This window comes from Alosa pseudoharengus, unplaced genomic scaffold, assembly GCF_046254945.1.
Source record: "Alosa pseudoharengus isolate Yale_2024_CS ecotype anadromous, Long Island Sound unplaced genomic scaffold, YU_APseudo_1.1 YU_APseudo_1.1_scf_6, whole genome shotgun sequence".
NCBI lineage: Eukaryota > Metazoa > Chordata > Actinopteri > Clupeiformes > Clupeidae > Alosa > Alosa pseudoharengus.
The window spans coordinates 36,616,458-36,640,112 of NW_027468848.1; the positions used below are offsets into that span (position 1 = coordinate 36,616,458).

At 44.4% G+C, this 23,655-nt stretch overlaps 2 protein-coding genes across 7 annotated transcripts in view; one reads left to right on the forward strand and one right to left on the reverse strand.

The window, feature by feature from the left end:
- The window catches only part of LOC143105492 (uncharacterized), a 57,361-nt gene extending 54,747 nt beyond the window's left edge, over positions 1-2,614 (reverse strand). For all 4 annotated transcript variants that reach the window (XM_076269451.1, XM_076269450.1, XM_076269452.1 and 1 more), the window contains exon 1: positions 2,049-2,614. The gene's annotated coding sequence lies outside the window, so the exon portion shown is untranslated. The remainder of the gene's footprint in view (positions 1-2,048) is intronic.
- LOC143105493 (GTPase IMAP family member 9-like) lies at positions 1,101-23,175 on the forward strand. 3 transcript variants are annotated; one of them, XM_076269453.1, is made up of 7 exons: positions 1,101-1,316; positions 16,314-16,449; positions 18,728-19,408; positions 19,705-20,418; positions 20,690-21,445; positions 21,630-21,743; positions 22,612-23,174. In XM_076269453.1, exons 2-7 carry the CDS (start codon positions 16,446-16,448, stop codon positions 22,773-22,775), a joined length of 2,433 nt encoding a protein of 810 aa, XP_076125568.1. In that variant the 5' UTR covers positions 1,101-1,316; positions 16,314-16,445; the 3' UTR covers positions 22,776-23,174. The 3 variants fall into 3 exon arrangements, with proteins under 3 accessions (XP_076125568.1, XP_076125569.1, XP_076125570.1); XM_076269454.1 differs by lacking the exon at positions 21,630-21,743 and having other exon boundaries at positions 22,612-23,175; XM_076269455.1 differs by lacking the exons at positions 18,728-19,408; positions 19,705-20,418 and having other exon boundaries at positions 22,612-23,172.
- The last annotated feature ends 480 nt before the right edge of the window (positions 23,176-23,655 follow it).

Consider the following 23,655-nt stretch of genomic DNA (forward strand, 5'->3'; position numbering starts at 1 on the left):
CTGAGAAGAGTCAAGATTGCAGAAAGAAATGCTACGTCAACGTCAGGACCATAGAGTTGTTCAGGAAATTGGTGAGTTCCTTTTCATTATCGAATGTCAACTAGGCCTAAGCTTTTGCATGAAGGGTTTTCAGTGACTGGACTGAACTTCAATTAGAATAGATTGAATCTGTAGTCAGGGTCTGCCCCCCACAACAGTGCTGATTCAGGAACTGTCTGAGATGGTGGTTGGAGAATTTGTGAACAGTGTGTGTGTGTGTGTGTGTGTGTGTGTGTGTGTGTGTGTGTGTGTGTGTCTGTGTGTGCGTGTGTGTGTGTGTGTGTGTGTGTGTGTGTGTGTGTCTGTATGTGTGTGTGTGTGTGTGTGTGTGTGTGCGTGTCTGTATGTGTGTGTGTGTGTGTGTGTGTGTGTGCGTGTGCGTGCGAGAGAGAGAGCGCAAGAAAGAAAGAAAGAAAGAAAGAAAGAAAGAATGTGTGTGAGAAAGAGAGTGACAGAGAGCAGGAGATAGAAAGATAAGCAGAGGTAAGAAGAGCATGTCATAACTATGATACTTTGGAAATAGGCTATTCAAAGGCCCACACCCACTGGCAGCATCTGACGCGCGTCAAGACACCAAAGTTTAGAACTCTATTACATTATTTTTAACGGAGCAAAGCCCACCATTCCCAAACTTAAATGATCAAATGCTAACAGCACATCACTGCACTCCAAACGGCTGAAGATGATTTGTTTGTCAGTACTTTTATTTTCTGGTCTTGAGGACTTGCTTATCTGACTGGAAGTATAGGGCCCAGTATTGCATTTCAGCTGTGCTCTTTCCTCACAGGAATCCAGTAGTCCAATAGTTCAGATAGGACTAGCCTGTCTTCTTTGTGCACCATTTCCTGTGAAGAGTAGGCTATGCTGAGTGTGTGTGTGAGTGTGTGTGTGTGTGAGTGTGTGTGTTCCTCGTGTTCAAGCCACACACATTCACTGGTTTGGCCAGTTTTACAGAAGAAAAATACCTCATGTGCATTTGTAATAACCCTCCCGCCTACAATATAGGCTTCTCCTTCAAACACCATTATAACCCATAAATCATTACTTACAGTGTTGAAAAGGTGAGAGGGTAAGATAACCTACAACTGTAGCCTACTCCAGAAAATCAGAAAAGTTCCAGGAAGCAAATTTAGACTAAATTAATTAATTGGGCATACCCTTAATAGCCTATTCGATATAATTAATCAGGTGACTCCGAACTCATTCCGCAGGCTGTAGACCTGTTAACTTGATGATTCAGGTTGAAGATGGATGAATAGGTATCGTCGCTACCAGAGGTAGGCTAAGTTAACTTCACAGAGGAACACTGGGATCTTCATGTGCATAAAGTGGTGCTTTGGGGAACAGGGTGTAAAATGGTCCGTGTTGACTACACACAAGAACCCAGCAACTAACCTGTAAATCTGCGGTGTATTTACTTCGGAAACCGAACAACGGCACAATGAAACATCAAAGGGTATAAGCTAACTTGGCTTTGGTAGGCTACATTTTAAAACATTGTCGGAAAAATAATGCGCTAGTGAACCATTGTGGTTCCAAAGAAGTCAGTTTATGAATGTACTCAAATCCAAAACTCCAAAAGGCTATTTGAGAAATGATCCAATTTATGTTTCATTGTGTTCATTCCCCTAGTAGTGTTGTTTGAGTTAACAATTATTTGAAGGTTATTGGCGCTGGTAAAATGGGATGCAGTGAAATGTAAGTTAGGCTAAAGAATGGTGAAATTATATTTTCACATTGTGTACACAACTTCAATTCAGTGCATAGTTTATCCGTATAAAATACAGTAAGATAGCTGCTATCGTGCTGGCTAACTCTACCAAATGACTATTGGGCTCAATATTGTTAGCCAAGTAGCAAGACCCCATTGCTGTCCAACTAAGCTAGCCACAGAACCAAATTCGTCAGCTGAGTCCTCTATGCTAGCTTGGTATCTAATCAGGTTGTTAAAAAATTAAACACAACAACTACTACATTTTAAATTGGTCTTGACGCTTAATTTTATTTACCTGTATGGATCCCAGGGCGTGTCGGTATGTTTTCCAATTTGAACTATATCCAGCAAGAAAATTCTTCCAAAAGTAGAAGAAAAAAGTAGACAGACTGTCTCCTCTTTCCTTCCTTGGGTATCCAGCCAGCCAGTAGTCTGTTAGCAAGCAAACTGGCTTGCTATCGCCGTAGAAAGGGCAACGTAGAGCCAAGATAACTTCAGCCCGACATCTTTCCACCTGTCGTTTCTCTTTTTACGGGCTAGTTTTGTCTTTCTGCCTCCGGGAACGGCTTTGTACCTCAACCAATCCTTTATTAGTCCGAGGCCATTACTGTGATCTGAACGAAGACTCGGTTCGTCCCCCCCAGAGACGTAACCTGGCTGCCGCGGAGAGGTTAAGGTCCGTAAGTGTGGCCGGGTGATGTAGGCTATAAATTACCTGTGCATTTTTAATGCACCTGTCGACCCATTGGAATGTGCCAAACAAAACTTCCTTTCGACTCGTGTACCTTTTCTCATCTGAACATAACTTTCACATTGTTGTGGTTCACTGTACCTTGCCTCAGCCTAACTTGCTGGAGAAAACCCGGAAAACGGAGGCGCGCGGCTCGGATTCCACGGAAGGAGAAGGGATTTGTTTTGGTATTCAAACCCAACCAGCTATCCGGCGAGAATTGCATCGTGTGCAAGGTGACACGGGGAAAGACGTTGCCAATTCTGCCACCTTGTGGAATAAATTGAACGATACACTTGTTCTTGTGTAAACTTCCCCAAAATCCATGTTAGCCTACATGTTGGGGTAATTTCAGTGCATGAAAATGCACTGTACTGTTCTTCCAAGGCAACAACAACAACAACAACTTCTTATTATTGTAATGCCGAAGAGTAGGCTAGTTAGGAGACGGGGAGGCTGAGATACCGTTCCAAACTCCGGTAATTTATTTGTATAGAGCAGGGATTCCCAAACTGTGGTACGCTTACCCCCGGTGGTACGCGAGCTGCCACTAGGGGGTACGCGAGATGAAAAGGGCAATGGCGGAAAGGAGTTAAAAATGATCTTAATAATCTAATTAATTCATAAATAATACATACTTTTGAATCGGGTTATAATAATATGGAAATGTGAAATTAAAGGAAATCATTTGTAAACTCTATAATAGGCTATGTATTCATTAAAATATAAGCTACACACAATACACGTGATTTCCTGCGGGCAGCCAGAATATCTGGCGCGTTAGTTTTGTTGAAGTATAGGCTAGGTAGCTAAAACTGGCTAAAAACAGGGACACTGTCCAAAAGGCCTAATTAAAGCGATCGAAGAGAAGAAGCGAGAGAAACAGAGCAGGACACAGGTAACGATGGGATGGGGAGCAGACTAATGAAGGTGGAGGTGAAGCGCAGGAGGATAAAAGAGAACGAGACAGAAAAGACTACGTGAAGAAAACGAAAGTATAGAATAGAATAGAATAGAAACTTTAATTGCCACACAACAATGTTGGTGGTATTTTTTGTAGCTCAGTCCGTTTGGGGGGGGGGGGGGGGGGGGGGGGTTGGGTTAATAGCGGGAGGGGATAAATTAAATAAATAAATAAGTAGAGTTGCAAATCTGCAGGAGTTCAGGAGTCTAATTGCTGAAGGGTAGAAGCTGTTGTTGAAGCGCGTCGTTCCTGTCTTCAGAGATCTATAGCGTCTTCCAGAGGGCAGAAGTTGGAAGAGATCATGGCTCGGATGTGAGGCGTCCCTGATGATCTTGGTTGCTCGGTTCAAGCTGCGTTCAGCATACAGAGAGTGGACTGATGGAAGGTCACAGCCAGTGATGTTGGAGGCTTTGGTGACAACTCTCTCTAATTTCCTCTTGGTGCGACTGTCAGAGCTCCCATACCAGACGGTGATTGAAGATGTGATGATGCTTTCAATGATGGCTTTGTAGAAGAGCAGCAAAAGGGTTTTGTTGACATGAAACTTTTTCAGTTGTCTTAGAAAATAAAGTCTCTGATTCGCCTTTTTGATAAGGTGGGTGGTGTTAATGTCCCATTTCAAATTATGGCTGATATGTGAGCCAAGAAATTTAAAGGAGTCAGTCAAGGTAATAGGCTGTATGATGTATGTATGATGAGGCATATAGCCCTAGGCTTCACGTGGATTGGGAGACTTCCCAAAGCCACAGTGCCTGGTCTGCAGTGAGATGCTATCTAACCATTCTAGTGTGGTTTTTCATTTTAGCGTGAGAGCTCATAGACCAGTTGCACATTTTGATTTTGTTATTATGTAGGGCGGCTAATTAAACACGATGCCTGGAATGCGTCAATAGAATGTGTTACTTTTTTATGTGTTGGATGGTGGGGGTACGCGAGCTGAGTCAGGATGTAGAAGGTGGTCCGCGGGGAAAAAGTTTGGGAACCGCTGGTATAAAGGATATAGGCTAAGATACGGGTAGCAGGAGGTGTCCACTACAAAACAACAAACTGATCTTGATAAATTAGGTCTCAATCACTCGTCATTCACTCTCATCGGCAGACAACACAACGCAACACAACCCACTCGCACGTAATTTACTTCTACTCTGACTAAACTTACTAGACGTCTTAGAACCCCCTATTCTATTCCCTCCCCTTATCAATCGCTTACCTATCCGAACCCCTAAATATTCCCTCCCGGACACCTCCCCCCAATCAAAACACATCTGAACTTATTGACACATTCTATGACACAGAAGGGAGAGGGAGACACAGACACTCTCGCACGCACACACACACACACACACGCACACGCCGGAAAAACAGAAGACACAGGAACACAGGGGAAAGTCCAACACGGGGCAAATAGCCTCGGCGCTACACTGCCCCCCCCCTTTAAGTTTCTCGCCCTCGAGGAAAGATGGCCTCATCAAAGCGTTGAGGCTGGCGAAGCCCTCTCCTGGGCCTCAGGCTATACGCAGGCTGATGTTGCTGGAGCCGCTGCGGTGATGTACCCAGAAGCACAGCACCAAGAGGCGACACAGGAAAGTCGTCCGGTGCTGCCGGTCTTCGGTGGGCGCGTGATCTCCATCTCCTCTCCCTCCACTCGGATGAGATGGTGCTGGACATGTCCGCGAGCCGGTGAGCTGAGCGCCTACGAGCCCTCTCCTCCCTGTGGTTGTCAGGCACAGGCTAGGAGGGGCATGCTGCTGCTGAGCGGCCCTCACCTGCTGGTCTCCGCTGGGGCCGGCACCCATGGGCCCTCTCCCCCCTGTGGTCGTCAAGCGCAGGCGAAGCGGGGTTTGGCCAGTACAATCCCAAACCTGGTTGAACCTGGTTGCCTCCAGGTCCACCTGGCGCTGCGTGTTCAGCTCCTCCAGGTGTTCCTGGAACACTCCCAGGGATCAGGGCAACGGGAGTGTTCCAGGAGGCCTCCTCTGAGATTCCCCACCCATCCCCTGGCGCTGCGTGTCCAGCTCCTCCAGGTTCAGGGCAGTTCACCCCAGGGGAACGACGCGGACTTCCACGGACAAAGGGATTACAATCCCCTCGGTACGGAGCCAGCCTATCACGGTGAAGGACCACACACCGCGCTCTAGGTCTTTTACGGATGCGATATGTCACCTCCCCAACTCTCTCTACCACGTACACAGGCCCGTCCCACGCTGAGTCGAGCTTGGGCGACCGTCCTTTTTTCCGTTTTGGCCCATACACCCAGACCAACTCACCCACAGTAAAGTCACGTCCTGCACTATGGTGGTCATATGCTCTCTTCTGCCGAATTCCAGCTTGAATGGCTTGATGGCGTGCAAAGTCATGAGCTAGCTGGAGTCGGTCCTGCAGTTGGTGTGCATACTCAAGCCCTGCAGGGGCATCTGGAGCATCTGGGGGTAGGCCCATGAGGAGTGAGGGTGGGGTCCGCAGCTCTCTACCAAGCATCAACAGCGCTGGAGTACAACCTGCTGCACACACAAGGCTAGCTGTTCGGCAAGGGTGCGGTTGTACCTCTTGACAAGGCCGTCACTTTGAGGGTGGAGAGCAGTGGTTCGAGTCTTCCGAATGCCCATCCGCTGACAAAAATCTGCAAAGGTGCGGGACTCAAAGTTCTGCCCTTGATCCGTATGAAGTTCTGCAGGCACTCCGAACCGAGCAAACATGCCTCCAAGGAGCACCTCAGCTGTAGTACACGCGTCTTGATTGGACACAGCGTACGCCTCGGGCCACTTATAAATAATCCACAGCCACGATGATGTAACGGTTTCCCCGGGGTGTCAACGGTAAGGGCCCCATCACATCCACAGCTATACGGTCCATCGGATAGCCTACCCTCCTCTGCTGAAGTGGAGCATGGGAACGGCCCACGGGTCCCTTACGGGCAGTGCATGCGCCACACCGGCGGCAGTAGGACTCTACATCCCTCCTGCACGTGCTCCAATAGAACTGTTGCCGCACATGCTTCAGTGTCTTTTTCACCCCAAAGGGACCCACTCCAGGTTGCCCATGCATGGCTGCGAGGACCAATCCGCAGCTAAACATCGGGACAACAGTCTGCCATTTAGGTAAACCTGTTGCAGGCTCCACCCAGCGTCTCTTCAGCACCCCGTCATGTAGGGCCAACCCATCCCGCATGGACCACAGGCCCCTCACTGTGAGTCCATGAGCAGCTACATCTTCCCAGGATGGGCGCTGTCCAGCCTCCACCCAGCTGATCACAACCTGGAGCTCTGGATCTTTACGTTGTTCGGTAGCCCAGGACATGTTGGAGGCCGGTAGTATGGCTCGGCACTGAATGGCTAGCAGTTCATCCTCTAACACGTCAGGCAACGTGCCCTCAGCGCTCACAGGTAGACGACTGCACTGTGGACACGCAGCTGAACAGCTCCTCCTGGACAGCCCATCAGCATTCTGGTGGTTTTCTCCCTTCCGGTGCTGAATCTCAAACTGAAACTCAAACTGTTCTATCCAACGGGCAACCTGACCCTCTGGCTCACGGAAAGAGAGGAGCCAACGCAGGGAGGCATGGTCAGTCCGGACCACGAAAGGAAGGCCACACAGGTAATGCTTGAAATGACGAACAGCTTCGACAACGGCTAACAGTTCTCTCCGGGTCACACAGTAGTTGCGTTCAGCTCTGTTGAAGGACCGACTGTAATACTCAATGACCCTCTCTCCATCTGCTGTCACCTGGGATAGGACGGCCCCGAGGCCTACATTGCTGGCATCCGTGTCCAGGATGAAAGGGAGCTTCGGGTCTGGCGCCACAAGGATTGGTGCACTACAAAGAGCCAGCTTCAGATTGTCAAAAGCACGTTGTTGCTCAGGCCCCCAATGAAATTTCTGTTCCCTCAGAGACAACTGGTGGAGTGGGGCAGCCACAGTGGCAAAGCTTAGAACGAAGCGGCGGTGGTATAAAGCCAGACCCAAGAAAGACCTTAACTGTCGTAGGTTGCAGGGGGCTGGCCAGTCACGAACAGCTTCGGTGTTCAGTAGCAACCCCCTCTCCAGGCACGTGGTGTCCAAGGAAGGTGACAGCGCGTTGCATCAGACTGCATTTCTCTGGGTGTAGCTTCAGGCCGGCTTGGGCTATTCTTGTTATGACTGCATCTAGATGACGCAGCGCAGACTCAAAGTCCTTGCCATGTACGAGCAGGTCATCAAGATACACAAGACACCTTTCTTTGGGAATTCCCTGCAGCATACGCTCCATCAGCCGCTCGAATGTTGCGGCGCATTACAAAGCCCAATTGGCATGGTGTTAAACTGCCACAACCCTGTCCCCGTAGTGAACGCTGTCTTTGGTCTGGCATCAGCAGCGAGGGGCACCTGCCAGTAACCAGACCGGAGGTCCAACGACGAGAACCACTTCGACCCACCCACCTGATCCAGGGACTCGTCAATCCGGGGTAGTGGAAATGAGTCCTTAACAGTCACCTCGTTGAGCCGCCGAAAATCGATACAAAACCGCCAGCTGCCATCCTTTTTTGGGACCAATACAACCGGAAATGCCCAGGGGCAGTCAGAGGGCTCGATGACTCCAGCAGCCTTCATTTCCTCCAGACACTATTCTGCAGCCAGCTGTCGAGAATGGGGCAAGCGACGTGCACGTTGACGGATAGGGGTTGCATCACCAGTGTCAATGCTGTGCTGAATCAACGGGGTCCTACCAACATCACCGGGGTTGCAGCAAAAACAGCACGATGATGGTCCAGCACAGCCCATAGCATCTGTTTTTGTGACTCATCAAGGCCTACGCTGTTGTCCTCCCACAACTGATGGATGGTGTGTCTCTGTGTTGGTGCATCAGTGACCAGTGCTGGAGGCTCAGGTTCCACTACAGCAGGAAAGGGGCGTAGGGGAATTGGAGTCTCGGACCCAGAGCAGGCTGCTGAAGACGGCACAGGAAGGTCTGGGGTAGTGGGTATGGTCTCAGGTGCTGGCGGGTCAGGATTCTCAGCCGCATGGAGCACGCCAACACAGTTAAACAGTGGTCAAAGGGGTGAGGGGCTGAAACAGATGGGCGCAGTGTTTGACTCTCCAAGTCTGAGGCATGCTGCCCCTAGGTCAATGACAGCCGTTGCAGCATGAAGGAAGTCAATTCCAAGGATACAGTGCTCAGGAAGTTCAGCAACCCAGACGCGTATGAAAAAGAATTGTCCAGCCACCTGGATCTCCGCCTCACACTGGCCGACCATAGGCACACGATCGCCGGTGACGGTAGTTAAAGGGACACTGGGGGGTTGTAGTGCATGGTTCACTAACAAGCTGGGGTGGACTAGAGTGACGGTGGAACCAGTGTCTATTAAAGCTTTAACTGGATGACTATTTACAACAGCAGATACATGACAGCACTCGACTAGGCCACAATCAGATGAAACAACACTGACGGGAGACTCTACACTGCACACAGGACCAGGAGACACTCCCATTACTCCGATCCCTTCCCGTTTCCCTGCTGTAAAAAGCCAACAGCTGAGTCCAGTGTGGTGCAGTCCCGGCGCAGGTGGCCTCTCTTGCCACAGCGCCAGCAGATGGCAGAGTCATGGTCAAAAGAAGTAGGCCTACGAGCAGATGGAGGATGGCTACCATCACCTGGATAAACGGCAAAGGCCCTAGGACGGCTACCCCAGCTGTTCGCGGTTCTTGCTGGCTGTTCGTCAAAAATCCCCTCAATGGCATGGGCCTGCTGAAGCGCCTCTTCGAGAGTGGTGGGTTGCTGCAGCCGCAGTTGTTGCCTAAGCCTCTCGGGTGTCAGACCACGAATAAATGCATCCAAGGTGAGGGCATCTCTCACTTCCACATTAAAAGATGGATAGCTGCACTGAGCTAAGTGCTGTAGGTCAGCCATGAAAACACCCAGTGTCTCCTTGTCCTGCCGCACACGTTCCTGGAACTGCTGACGGCGTGACACAGTGGGAGTGGTGTCACCAAACCGACGAGACAATGCCCTGTGTAGCACATCTGCCTGGGTCACCTGGCTGCCGCGGACGTCAAGAAAAACCTGCAGCGCATCCCCCTCCAATGCAGCTGCCAACTACCCCACTCTATCCTCTTCACTCCAGCCATTAGAGTTAGCCATTAGCTCAAACTTTTCACGAAAGGCTTCATAAGAGGTACGGCCATCGTATCTGCCCAACTTCAGGAAACTTCTATTACGCACAGGTTCAGGTGCAACCAGAGGGGTCAGGGGGACAGACGGCCAAGTCTCTGTGGCTGTAGCATGCCCGCCGGTAGAATGACTGACCCCCCAGTGAGGCCCAGTCACTGGGGAGTTAGCACACTGATGGGGTGAAGGTCGAGTGTCTGGCAACTGTGTGGTGTTCTCTCTATGTGTATAAAATAGACGGGTTGCCTCGTCGGAGCCTTTTTGCAGAGTGTTTGCCGCAATGCTAGTGTGTTCGGATGGGAAATTAGCATGCATGCTAAGGGGCTCAATATCAAGGAGCTGGTGTAGTGGGGGGCCTTAAGCACATAAATAGGTTGTTTCGCGCAATTTCTTCTAAAAGCGCCAAATTTGGCACAGATGTAGGTCAAGTTATAATGAAATGATTTAGCTAGGGCGCCGGAGCCAGAGACCCTCGGGGCCAAGATGGCCGCTGCCCGAAAAGGGTTCCGACTAGATTTTTAACCACATGAGCTACAAAAACAAACTTGATGTCTTTTTCAACTTAATTGATCATGGGAAACACATAGGAATGTTTATATTTATGACCCAGTATATCTGGACAGCTTAATCCTCCAATTCCAATATGGCCCCTGTCCAAAAAATCAGTTTTGACTGTAGTTATACCCCATTGTTTGCGCCAATTTATCTACAAGCACCAAATTTGGCACAGATGTAGCTCAGGTCATACTGAAATGATTTAGCTAGGGCGCCACAGCCAGCGACCCTCGGGGCCAAGATGGCAGCCAAATCCAATATGGCCGCTGCCCGAAAAGTGTTCCGACTATAACTTTTGAACCACATGAGCTGCAAATACAAACTTGATGTCTTTTTCAGCTTAATTGATCATGGGAAACACATATAAATGTTCATCTTTATGACCCAGTATATCTGGACCCCTTAATCCTCCAATTCCAATATGGCCTTACACCCCATTGTTTTCGCCAATTTATCTACAAGCACAAAATTTGGCATGGATGCAGCTGAGGGCATACTGAAATGATTTAGTGAGGATGCCTGAGCCAGTGGCCCCTGGGACCAAGATGGCTGCCAAATCCAATATGGCCACCACCTGAAAAGGGATTACTGTAGGCTGCATATTTTGAACCAGATGAGATACAAATGTAAAATTATTACATTTGGCTATTCCCATTCTGGCTATGGGAAACACAAAATATTTATGATTGGGTATATGTGGACCCTCAAAGTCCCCAAATGCAATCTGGTGACTGTCCGAAAAAGGGTTTTGACTACAACTTTTGAACCGAATAAGCTACAGATGAAAACTATTTTTTTACCATGACCACACATTAAATGACCTAAGCTTTCTCAAAAAATAGAGTCTGCTCTGACCCTTCTTTGGAGCAGCCGTGGCCTACTGGTTTGCGTTTCGGACTTGTAACCGGAGGGTTGCCGGTACGAACACCGACCAGTAGGAACAACTGAAGTGCCCTTGAGCAAGGACCTAACCCCTCACTGCTCCTCGAGCGCAGCTGTAGCAGGCAGCTCACTGCGTCGGGATTAGTGTGTGGTTCACCTCATTGTGTGTTCACTTTGTGCTGAGTGTGTTTCACTAATTCACGGATTGGGATAAATGCAGAGTCAAATTTCCCTCACGGGATCAAAAGAGTATATATACTTATGTATACAGCCTCAGTGTACCTCCAATCCAGTTTATTGTCTATAAGAACCCGCACATATTTGTAAGTCTCAACAACTTCCTCACCCAGTAATGAAATGGTATTTAGCTCAGGCCTGGCCCTACGAAAGTCCACCACCATTTCCCTTGTATTAGCCACATTCAAGACAAGGTGGTTGTTTCTGCACTATGTCACAAAGTGGTCCACCAGTTGCCTGTACTCCGTCTCCTCACCATCACTGACACATCCCACAACTGCAGTCTGTGAACTGTCTGAGAACTTCCGCAGGTGACATGACTCAGAGTTGTACTGGAAGTCTGAGGTGTACAGTGTGAAAAGAAAAGGAGACAACACAGTCCCTTTTGGTGCTCCTATGTGACTGACTACCTGTTCAGACACACACCCTTTCATTCTCACAACCTGTGGTCTGTCAGTCAGGTAATAAGTAATCCATGAAGTTGTGGAGGTGTCTACTTGCATCCTTCAAAGCTTGTCACGTAGCAGCATAGTCTGTATGGTGTTAAAAGCACTTGAGAAATCAAAGAACATGATCCTCACAATACTGCCAGCCCCTGTCCAGGTGAGAGTGTGTTCTATGAAGCAGGTAGATTAAGGCATCCTCCACACCCACCTCTGGACGGTATGCAAATTGTAATGGGTCCATGTACTGTAGTAGTCACCTGTGGTCTCAGAAGATGACCAACAACAGTGTTTAGCCAACTACTTCCTTTCCTACCAACTTCCTTCCTAACCAGGTGTACTTTTTTCCATAAGTGTTTTGTTCTTATGACTACAATTGTGAGAGAGATCGATCATGAGAATGAGAATTCATGAGAGAGCAAACAGTTATTGTATGCACATCCCACCTTCTGGCAGGTGCAGGACAAATTAAAACTTACTCAATTTAAAAAATATAATGTCCGCAACACTGCTTTTGACTCCCATATATTTAATGCACAACAGGCAACGTTTCGACCCTGCTGGGTCTTCTTCAGGCAAAAATTCATGAGAGAGACCATGAAAATTCTGTTTTTATGTTATTGCTGGGTTTTTTTATATGCTAAGCAAACCTTTGAAGAGTTTTGGACAAATTGACTATCTATTATTCTCTTAGATAGTCTATTCTATTCTCTTATTCTTTTAACAATTTGACATACTATAAATATTGCCTTGCAATAATAATTGTGTCTTATTCTTTCTTATATGATTTCATTTTGAAATGTATTCACCTGTGGTACACTGAAAGCATTTCACTTTTATAAGGAAATTAATCCACATTGAGAATAACCTTCAAAGCTGTGGTAAAAAAAGATTTTCAACCAAAGTCTTGAAAAGAATACAGGTTCCAGACTGACACAAGCATACATATAAATATGCCAATGGACTTCCTGTGGTCAATAAACTAAAAATAAACACAACATCCTCATTTGTAGCGCATTTGGTTCAAAATTTGAAGCCAAAACCCTTTTTCGGACAGCCATATTGAATTTAGGGAATTTGGCGGGTCCTGATATACCCAATCATAAATGTAAGTATTCCTATGGGTTTCCCATCATCAAAAAAGGTAAAATAGACATTTGTATTTGTATCTCATCTGGCTCCAAAGCTATAGCCGAATCTCTTTCAGGCGACAACCATTTTGGATTTGGCTGCCATGTTGGTCTCAGGGACCACTGGCTTGGGCGGCCTGGCTAAATCATTTCATTATTCCCTCAGCTGCATCCGTGGCAAATTTGGTGCTTGTAGATTAATTTGCACAAACAATGGGGTGTAAGGCCCCATACTACAGCCAAAACTGCTTTTTTGGACAGCGGCCATATTAGAATTGGAGGAATAAGGGGTCCAGATGCACCGGGTCATAAATATTAACATTCCTATGTATTCCCCATGATCAATTAAGCTGAAAAAGATATCAAGTTTGTATTTGTAACTCATGTAGTTCAAAAGTTATAGCCGGAACCCTTTTCGCGCAACGGCCATATTGGATTTGGCCGCCATCTTGGCCCCAAGGGTCGCTGACTCCGGCGCCCTAGCTAAATCATTTCAGTATGACCTAAGCTACATTTGTACCAAATTTGGCGCTTTTAGATGAATTTGCGCGAAAATGTGCTTAAGGCCCCCCACTAGTGGGAGTTGCAGGCGTTTGGTATTGGACACATAAAACTGGGTGGTGTGGGAAGTGAAGGAGCAAAAAGGGCTTCTGTAGAAGAGGACTCGACTTTATTTAGAAGGCAATTGGGATGTGAATCAATTAAGCAAACAGTATTGCTGCTACCGGAGTAGCGACTAGCTTCTCCCGCTAGCCAGTTAGCTTCCGACAGCGCAGGGCAGCCACCACTAGCGCCGCTAGCCACTATTGGCGTACTAGCGAACCGGATGTTTTTATTGAATACTTTCCGGTTGATCTCCTCGCCGTTGCCAGTAGCAACAGGAAAACGAACGTGAGTGTCACTGTCAGGGGCACGAGCGTTAGAGTCAGGGCTTAATGAACATTCGGTTTGTAGTAATGGCAGAAAGGGGTTATTGTGAGACCATCTAGCAATAGCTCTCTGTCCCTCTGGACCTTGGTGGTCCTGCCCATGTCGGGGCACATCCGTATCAGGGTCCCTAGTCTGTCCAAGTAAAGGGAACGACCTGCGATGTCATCCATTTTCGGCAGAGGTAACGATCCCACTTCCAGACACCAGTGTAATGCCGAAGAGTAGTTAGGAGACGGGGAGGCTGAGATACCGTTCCAAACTCCGGTAATTTATTTGTATAGAGGATGTACAGGCTAAGGTACGGGTAGCAGGAGGTGTCCACTACAAAACAACAAACTGATCTTGATAAATTAGGTCTCAATCACTCGTCATTCACTCTCATCGGTAGACAACACAACGCAACACAACACACTCGCACGTAATTTACTTCTACTCTGACTAAACTTACTAGACGTCTTAGAACCCCCTATTCTATTCCCTCCCCTTATCAATCGCTAACCTATCCGAACCCCTAAATATTCCCTCCCGGACACCTCCCCCCAATCAAAACACATCAGAACTTATTGACACATTCTATGACACAGAAGGGAGAGGGAGACACAGACACTCTCGCACGCACACACACACACACGTGCGCACACGCCGGGAAAACAGAAGACACAGGGGAACACAGGGGAAAGTCCAACACGGGGCAAATAGCCTCGGCGCTACATTATTATTCCGCTTACCACTTTTTCCGCTCGCAATTTCTCTTGAACAGTTTAACTTAGAAACTTCATTCAAACTTTTTAACGTAGGTATTCAAACGGACCAAGCTGCTATGTCTTTTCAACTTTGAAACTTTTATACTTTTTAAACTATTAAAGAAAAACTTTTTAAAAATCCCCATAGACTTAACATTGCTGATTGTGACATCATAATACGGCCGTTAAGCAATTAGAATCCTATGGCAGGTGTTCAGGCCACCTGGATCAACTGCCAGTCTCAGGCTTTAAGCATACAAACTGGCCCTATTAAGACTACACATCCTGTTCAACTGCTTCCTCTGCCAAAAACTGTTTCAAAATAAAAGTCCTCACTACAATATTTCACTATTAAACAATTTAACCCTTTAAACTACTGAACTTTTTAACTGTTCAGCCAATGTAACTGTTACTTGTCATCAACTATGACTCCTACCTACTGTAGCTAGTTAGCATGGTTAGCATGTTAGCATTGCTTACATTGTTAGCATTTTTAGCAAAACTGCTAAACATGATTAGCTAAGTAACATGGTTAGCATAGTTAGCATGTTAGCATTGTTAGCATGCTAGTTAGCATAGTTAGCATAACTACTAAAAATGATTAGCTAAGTTAACTAAGTAACATGGTTAGCATAGTTAGCATAGTTAGCATGTTATTTAGCATAGTTAGCATAACTACTAAAAATGATTAGCTAGGTTAGCTAAGTCACATTAGCATCATTAGCATGTTAGCATTGTTAATATGTTAGCATTGCTAGCATAGTTAGCATGTTTAACAAAATTGCTAGAAAACGTTAGTTAAGGTAGCTAAGTAGCATGGTTAGCATAGTTAACATTGCTAACATTGTTAGCATGTTTATCAAAACTGCTAGAAAACGTTAGCTAAGTTAGCTAAGTAGCATAGTTAGCATGTTAGCATTGTTAACATGTTAGTTAGCATAGTTAGCATAACTACTAAAAATGATTAGCTAGGTTAGCTAAGTCACATAATTAGTATTGTTAGCATGTTAACATTATTAGCATAGTTAGCATGTTTAGCAAAACTGCTAGAAAACTTTAGTTAAGTTAGCTAAGTAACATGGTTAGCATAGTTAACATTGCTAGCATAGTTAGCATGTTTATCAAAACTGCTAGAAAACATTAGCTAAGTTAGCTAAGTAGCATGGTTAGCATAGTTAAAAATCTTAGCATAACTGCTAGCAAACATTAGAGCCATTTCAACGTTCAGTTATCGTCAAATATCTACCTATACACAGCCATTAAACTATTTGAATATCAACATTCATTAAACTTCCAGTCTGTCAACAACTTTTAAACAATTTACCTTCAACTTTTAAACGGTCTACTTTTAAACTATCTATTAAACTAGCTGTCTATCAACAACTTTTAAACTATCTACTGTCTATCAACAACTTTTAAACTATCTACATTCAGCTTTTAAACAGTCTACTTTTAAACTATCAACTTTTATTAAGCTATGCAACCACCATGTCTATCCTAGCATCACCGTAGTAACCATCTCTGTATTATCTGTTTTAACTATACATGATATTTTACATCACAACTTTAGCATTTTCATGCACTGGTAATTCCTTGGAATTGCATTTCTAGTTTGTTGTGTTCAGTTAACTTAAGCTGATTTTTTCCACCCATTCACATTTAAGTGCAGCAAAACATTCACATAGAAACACAGTGTTTACAGAGACCCAGATTGTGATGGAGATTGTGGTAGACATGTTCAATCATGTCATAGGCCTACCTCTCAGTCAGACCATATGGTGTTGTCTCTTTTTTTATTGCACAGACAAAGAACTCGGGAATTTATTCTAAGAAGCATCCGATCGTTCGGAGGAAGAAACAAGCACATGGCCTAGGCCCTAGTGCATATCACACAAAAAGGATACCGTTGGCTACCTGATTGCTAAAAAGGATCACAATGGGTGAGAAAATTAAACAATTACAAACAGACATAGGCCTAGTCTTTTAAGTAGTAGCACAAATTTCATCTAAAGCTAACTGAATTGCTCTGACATAGCCAACAAGTCATTATAGGCCTATAATATATATGACAAATTCCAATATTTTCTTTTCTTTATGCTGAAGTGCAAAAAAGAGTGATATTGTGGGTAGGCTATTCCTCACTTTGTATAGGCCTAGCCACATGAGTTCAAACAGTATATTTTGTCTGCAAGTACAATACTTTATTGATGTTACGCCAATGTTTGAGATTATTTAATGTTTTCCTGATGTGTGTGGTATAGACATAGATAAATAAAGGATAAAACTTGGTTGCATTTCTTGATCAGAACAGAGATGTCATGTGGGGAGAAGTAGGCTAGCACCTGAAATTCTGTATGTGAATAGTTCAATATCTAATCATGTAGTGTTCAAAGTCTCAATGTGTAGCATGTTTCATTTATAGATAGATATACTTCTGCATTTTCGTTTTTGTTCCTGAGGTACTCTATTTACCTAATTATATTTGGCACAATATTAAAAACACCACTGTCCATACGTTGAGGTACTTCCACATAGATTTTCAAGGCCTATGAGCTACCCCACATTTGGGTGGGCTGGTAGAAATTTTTGATGGGCAACATAGTGGTGATATTGGATCAAAATTGACAAAATGTTGTCATTTGTATTTTATTTTGTTGAAGAAAATGGATTCGTATTTTTGTATCAATATTGAGATTCAGGATTGGAAGTTGATCCAGTGCAGGATGAGTAACTTGTAGGTTGTTCACACACACAATACACTCCTTCATACCAACCTCAAGTTTTTTGAGAACTTCAATGATCAACATTGCTCAATCTGGCCATGCATTCATGATGTCAGAGACTTTGTACCACTAAGGCTTGACAGGTTCTGTTGTGACTTTTTGAGTGCATCTCTGATACAGTATTTAGGCTATGGTAACAGGCAAGTCAGCATATTGATCTGTTGACTGTATATTATGCTGTTATGAGGTTAGGGCATGTCTCGTAGGCAGAGGAAAGCTGTTGTTCTCAAACACTTGTCAACTTAATCAACAGAGGAAAGAATGATTAAATAGACAAATATGGAAGGTTTATGTGATATCATGCTCCTTTTAAAAAGTATTTTTAGTACTTTCAAAATACAAAAATACAGTATTTTATGTTGTTACATGGTGTTGATATGTATTTTGTAGTTTTTTGATACACTTAAAATTAGGGTATTTGATATTTTATTTTAAAATATGTTTTGATGCATTTTTGCCCATCCCCGCCAACAGCTAGAGCAGGCAGCAATCTGGGGGCATATTTAAAATCATTGTGGCTGTTGTTGTTTTTCTTGTACTGACGGCATTAAGTGACTTGAAAACTTAGATCTATGTGATACATGTCCAGCATTTTCCTTTAAGGGTGTTACCATACACACATACTGTACATACTGTAGGCCTACTGCACAGCTACAGTATGTACCAACTAGCTACCATTACATCTCAACACCAACTCATCTACATCCAAACTGGGTTTGAGATGCACAACTGAAAACAAATCTTGACTTTGTTTGGGTGGGCAATACATAATATTTTGGGGTAGAGCCGGCCCTGCCCCAAATTTTTCAAAATTGACTGAAACATTTGCAAGCTTAACTTGTTTTTCATGGAATATCATGTTTTTCATGGATTTACATGGAAATATTTGAGTAAAAGATCATGATTGATACCACACAGTTTATACAAAAAAGTTTATAATGCCCTTAATGTCACTTTTTACTCTTGTTTTTACAAATATAGGCCCTTGTAGAAAATCATAGAAAAATAGTAGAAAAATATATGAATAGAAACTATGAATAGAAAAATATATGAATTTGATTTGAGTAAATACTTTACAGGTCTTGGGACCCATTCATGATATAGACAAGGTTTCAACAAGATCTGAGATCTTGCACAGCGTTTCCCATACATTGACTTATTTGTGGCGGCCCACCACAATATCAACATTGACCACCACACAATGATATTCCTGGTTGTACTTAATTGTGCTTAAATCTGGTTAGAATCATAACCGCGCTGCACTAATTTGTTAAAAACTGTTGCATTCGAGTTAATTCTGCAAACCTACCACTACAAATAGAATTCAATTCTGTGGAAAACACTGTTGCAGTATCAACTTTATCTGATTTGATATAGAATGACCCATACAGTAAATCAGTTTGTTTATGTTGCTCTGCTCTGACATGTCAAACAGGTGACCACTCAGAATTGAATATTGTTCTGTTGGGATGTAGAGGTGCTGGAAAGAGTTCAACAGGAAACACCATCATAGCAAAGGAACAATTTGATTTAAAGAGATCGTCTGTGTGTGTTACAAGACATGGGACGACAGAGGCAGGGAGGCGGGTCACAGTGGTAGAGGCACCTGGCTGGTGGAGCACGTATCCTGTGAAGAACCTTGCAGTGTTGAGTAAGCGGGAAATAGAGCTCAGCGCCTCTCTGTGTCAACCTACGGGACCCCATGCGTTTGTCCTTGTCGTACGGGCAGACATCCCGTTTACAGAAGCACACAGAGTGGCAGTGGAGGAACATCTCGATCTTCTTGGTTTGGCCGTCTGGTGCCACACTCTTGTGCTGTTCACTTGCGGAGACCACCTGGGGAACATCACCATTGAGCAGCACATAGAGCGTGCAGGCATGCCCCTGCAGTGGCTTATGCGGACATGTTGTAACAGGTATCATGTTTTCAACAACCAAAAGCAGAGTGTCACTCAGGTTGAAAAGCTTGTCAAGCAGGTAGAAGAGATGGTGGCTACATACAATTGCTATTTGTATGGACAAGATGAATGCATTTTACAGAAAAAGGAGAGAAGGAAGGAAGAGCGGGAAAGGGCGGATAAGAGACGGAGGACAGTGTTGGAACAGAGTCAGATTGGTAAGTCATGACTCTGAAATGAGAGTTAAACATGGCATCTGCTGAAATGTGTTGAGCTTGTAGGTTTGTGATAAATGCAAGAAATACCAGAAAATAAACCAAAACATTTCAAGTTGACATAGTGAGGTGCCGGGAAAAGTCACCATACAGTGGATTTCTCTTAAGGTTCCTCATGTCAATGTGCAGTTTTACCCATTAGCAAAACAGCTATGTACTGTTGTAGAACTTCTTTGTTTGCTACATTTGTATAGAAATCTACTAATTCTTAACCTCAAATGATAATTGTACATTAACAGGTGATGCACATGTCATATCACATCTGAAGATTGTGCTACTTGGCAACAGAGCGGCTGGAAAGAGTTCAACAGGAAACACCATTCTGGGGAAAGAGGCATTTGCCTTGAAGAGATCTGCCCAATGTGTGAAGAGAGAAGGGGTGGTGTTAAGCAGGCAGGTAACAGTCATTGAGGCACCAGGTTGGTGGAAGAACTTCTGCATAGAGCACACACCCGCGTTAAACAAACTGGAGGTTGAGATTAGCACATCCATGTGTTCGCCAGGGCCTCATGCATTCCTCCTGATCATACGGTTAGATACTACTTTCACCGAAATGCACAGAAGAGTAGCAAAAGAACAACTAGAGCTTCTGGGTAAGAGATGCTGGAGTCACACGATTGTGCTGTTCACCTGTGGGGACTGGCTTGGGGACACAACCATTGAGGAGCACATTGAGGCTGAAGGCATGGCTCTCCAATGGGTGATTGAGAAATGTGGCAACAGGTATCATGTTGTAGACAATCAGAACAGAGGCAACAATGCACAAGTCACAGAACTTCTGGAGAAAATAGAGGACATGGTTGGAGGATGTGATGATTGCTATTATGAAATGGACAAAATAGACATTTCACAAATTCCTCAATTACAGCCAGATGTTTATCCAGATGATTATTTTCTTCAGCAAAGACCAAAGGCAGCACTGAAGCCAGAGATAAGTGTCAGATTAGTAAGGGGTAAGTCCCAATAAATGAATACAGATAGTTGCCTTGTGATATGCTAATACATCTTTGTGGATTACATTATTATTATTAATATTATTTATTATTATTATTATTATTGGTGATTTGTTATGCACTGTCCCGTAATAAAGTGAACTACGTTTTGACATTGCAGTAATGGTCATTTATCAATTCTATGAAACTAATCAAATATGACACAAAGTGTTGTGTTATGACTGATGACCTGAATTGCCCCAGTTAATACAATTTAAATTTTCCTATGAAGCTAGTAGTCCATTACTCAAGGAGATGAGGGTGGTATTGCTTGGACACACTGCTGGTGGAAAATCCTCAGCCGTGAACACCATCCTGGACAGAGAGGAATCTGATGTGTCCCTAGGAAAACCCTTCTGCATGAAGAGAGAAGGATGCATCGCAGGGAGACAGATTACCTTGGTCGACACCCCAGGTTGGTGGAGTAACTCCCTGCTCCCAAACACTCCTGAATGGACTCAGAGGGAGATACTGCGTAGCACGTCTCTGTGTCCTCCAGGACCACACGCCGTGTTGCTGGTCATCCGGGCGGACTGTGCATTCCAGGAGAGGAGCCGTGTGGCGCTGCAGGAGCACCTTGGCCTTCTCAGCGTGCCTGTGTGGAGGCACGTTCTGGTGTTGTTCACTTATGGAGACTGGCTGGGAGACACATCCATTGACAAATACATCGCAAGCGAAGGAGAAGCCTTGCGGTGGGTTTTGGAGAGCTGTGGGAACCGGTACCACGTTCTCAACAACAAGGACAGAGGAGACTTTACCCAGGTGACCAGGCTGCTAGAGAAGATAGAAGACATGGTGGCGGCAAATAATGGCAGCCATTATGAGATTGACACACAGATTCTGGCAATGATGAAGGAGAGAAACAGCAATGCAAGATGTGAGGATTTTTTCAAGAACACAACCATCTTCAACCAGGAGAATGTCACAATAGTCAGTAGAGAGATGATGGGTGAAGAAAATCACAGTAACGGCTTTGGCCCACCAAATAGTAAGTTACTTGGCATAGTGTAACATATATTTACATTCGGAAGCATGCTCTGGCTCTGGCTCTGTCTGTCTTTTTCTCTCTGTCTGTCTTTTTCTCTCTCGCTCTTAATTTCCTGTCTCTTTGTGCATTTACCCTTTCATTTACTGTGAATGTCTTCTTTGTAACTCTTTTTTTATCTTTTTAGTGACAAGAGAACCCCAACCTTTCGAAAATATGAAAATCGGGGATGCAGATTTAGAGATAGAACAAGAGATACTTCCAAAAATGAATCAGAGCATTGTGTTTGGTCCACCAAACAGTGAGTCAATTCCATTAATATTCAATATTCTGTAGGCCTACTCCTAAATTGATAGTAAAAGCATGATATTTGTTTGGTTTAAAATTCATGATTTATCAGTTCAGATTCAGAAATGCGATCTTGTAGTTCAACTAGCAGGAAAAGGTAACAGGTAATTAGTACTCAATGGCAGACTGTCAGGGCCTACAAGGCCTTTATAGGCCTAACTATTTCAAACAAATGAAAAAATCTTTAATAACATTTTAGCTCACCATTTATTCTTTGCATCTGCTTCTTCCTGATTGCTCCCTACTCTCATTCCCTACTGTTATGCGATTTGATTGACCGATTGACTGCAAACAAGTAGTGTGTGTGTGTGTGTGGGGTGTGCGTGTGTGTGTGTGTCTGTGTGTGTGTGTGTGTGTGTGTGTGGGGGGGGTGCTATCAATTTTTAACAGTAGTAATAACTAATTCAAGGCTTACATTCTCAAGTAGTCTCAAATTTGCTCTGTGTGTATTTATTTGTTACATTTGCTAAATGAATACTTCTAAATGTGTCTTGGTTATATTGTATAATTAATAGCCTGTAGCACTGAGGAACAGTATATGAGTAAATCTTCACAACTCTGAAACTCTAATGTTTTTGAAACCCAGCTATTTGGTTTTCACTTGGCCCCCAGTGCAGATTTATGGTTCTTCACATAAAACCCTGAGACAGGTCACTTCTCAGCCAAAGAGGCCAAGTATTTGCTGCTGTTTTTGACACAGGGCTGCAAGAAGGGAGAGAAAGAGATCCATTTGAAAGTGACACAAGGCAGCACTCGTGTCGAATGCAGAATGTGTCTTTGGAGCTGAGCCGACTGTATTTGTTCTCTTCTCCCTGTTGTAGTGCAAGGGGAAGTCAGCTCTGATGCTGCCTATGCGTCTGGGACGACTCAATCTTTTCAAGTCAGTGAGTGTGGAAGTGGGCCGCTCTCATCAGCTTCCTCTTTTAAGAGTTCTGGGTTCAGCTCTCTACCCAAAGCCACAGGAAACACAGGAACATTAAACTAATGCATCTGTATTAGTATGTTTGTCATTTTATGGAGAAATTAGTTGCTGTTAAGAAAGTGATAATAATAATGTATTCGATATAGTGTCATACAGCATGCCTTGTTACTTCCAATGTGTCAATGGCTCTGTTACTGGGGTCAATTCTATATACTTCTTAACTACCTGGAACTACACTAATTCAGGTAATGTTACATTTTCTTTTTTTTACATTTTACTTTGTAATAATATATTTTCCAAATATGTATTTTTGTGGACATAAACTGGATGCTTTGCTAATCATGTCCCAATAGGAAGGACCAGTTGCACCGAATTGCAATTTATTTTTGTTGAATGCTCAATAAAAGTTGATAAAGTAAATTTGATAATGTTGATTTCAACAAACCCTAAGAGATTACATCAATTATATCTGAGGTTGGTAAGCTGCAAACAACTTTAAGGTTTTTTTTTTTTGGTGGGGGGCAGCCGTGGCCTACTGGTTAGCGCTTCGGACTTGTAACCGGAGGGTTGCCTGTTCGAGCCCCGACCAGTAGGCACGGCTGAAGTGCCCTTGAGCAAGGCACCTAACCCCTCATTGCTCTCCGAGCGCCGCTGTTGTTGCAGGCAGCTCACTGCGCCGGGATTAGTGTGTGCTTCACCTCACTGTGTGTTTCACTAATTCACGGATTGGGATAAATGCAGAGACCAAATTTCCCTCACGGGATCAAAAGAGTATACAGTACTATTATAAGTTTGCAGATTAAAAGTTATCTATGTTTTTCTTCAGGAGGAGATTGAGTCAAAGATCACTCCTCTTCAGTTGTAAGGCAAAATCATTTATTCGCATGCAGTAGCAAAGATATCACTGACACAGTGGCGATGGCATCAAACAAGTTCAGCATCA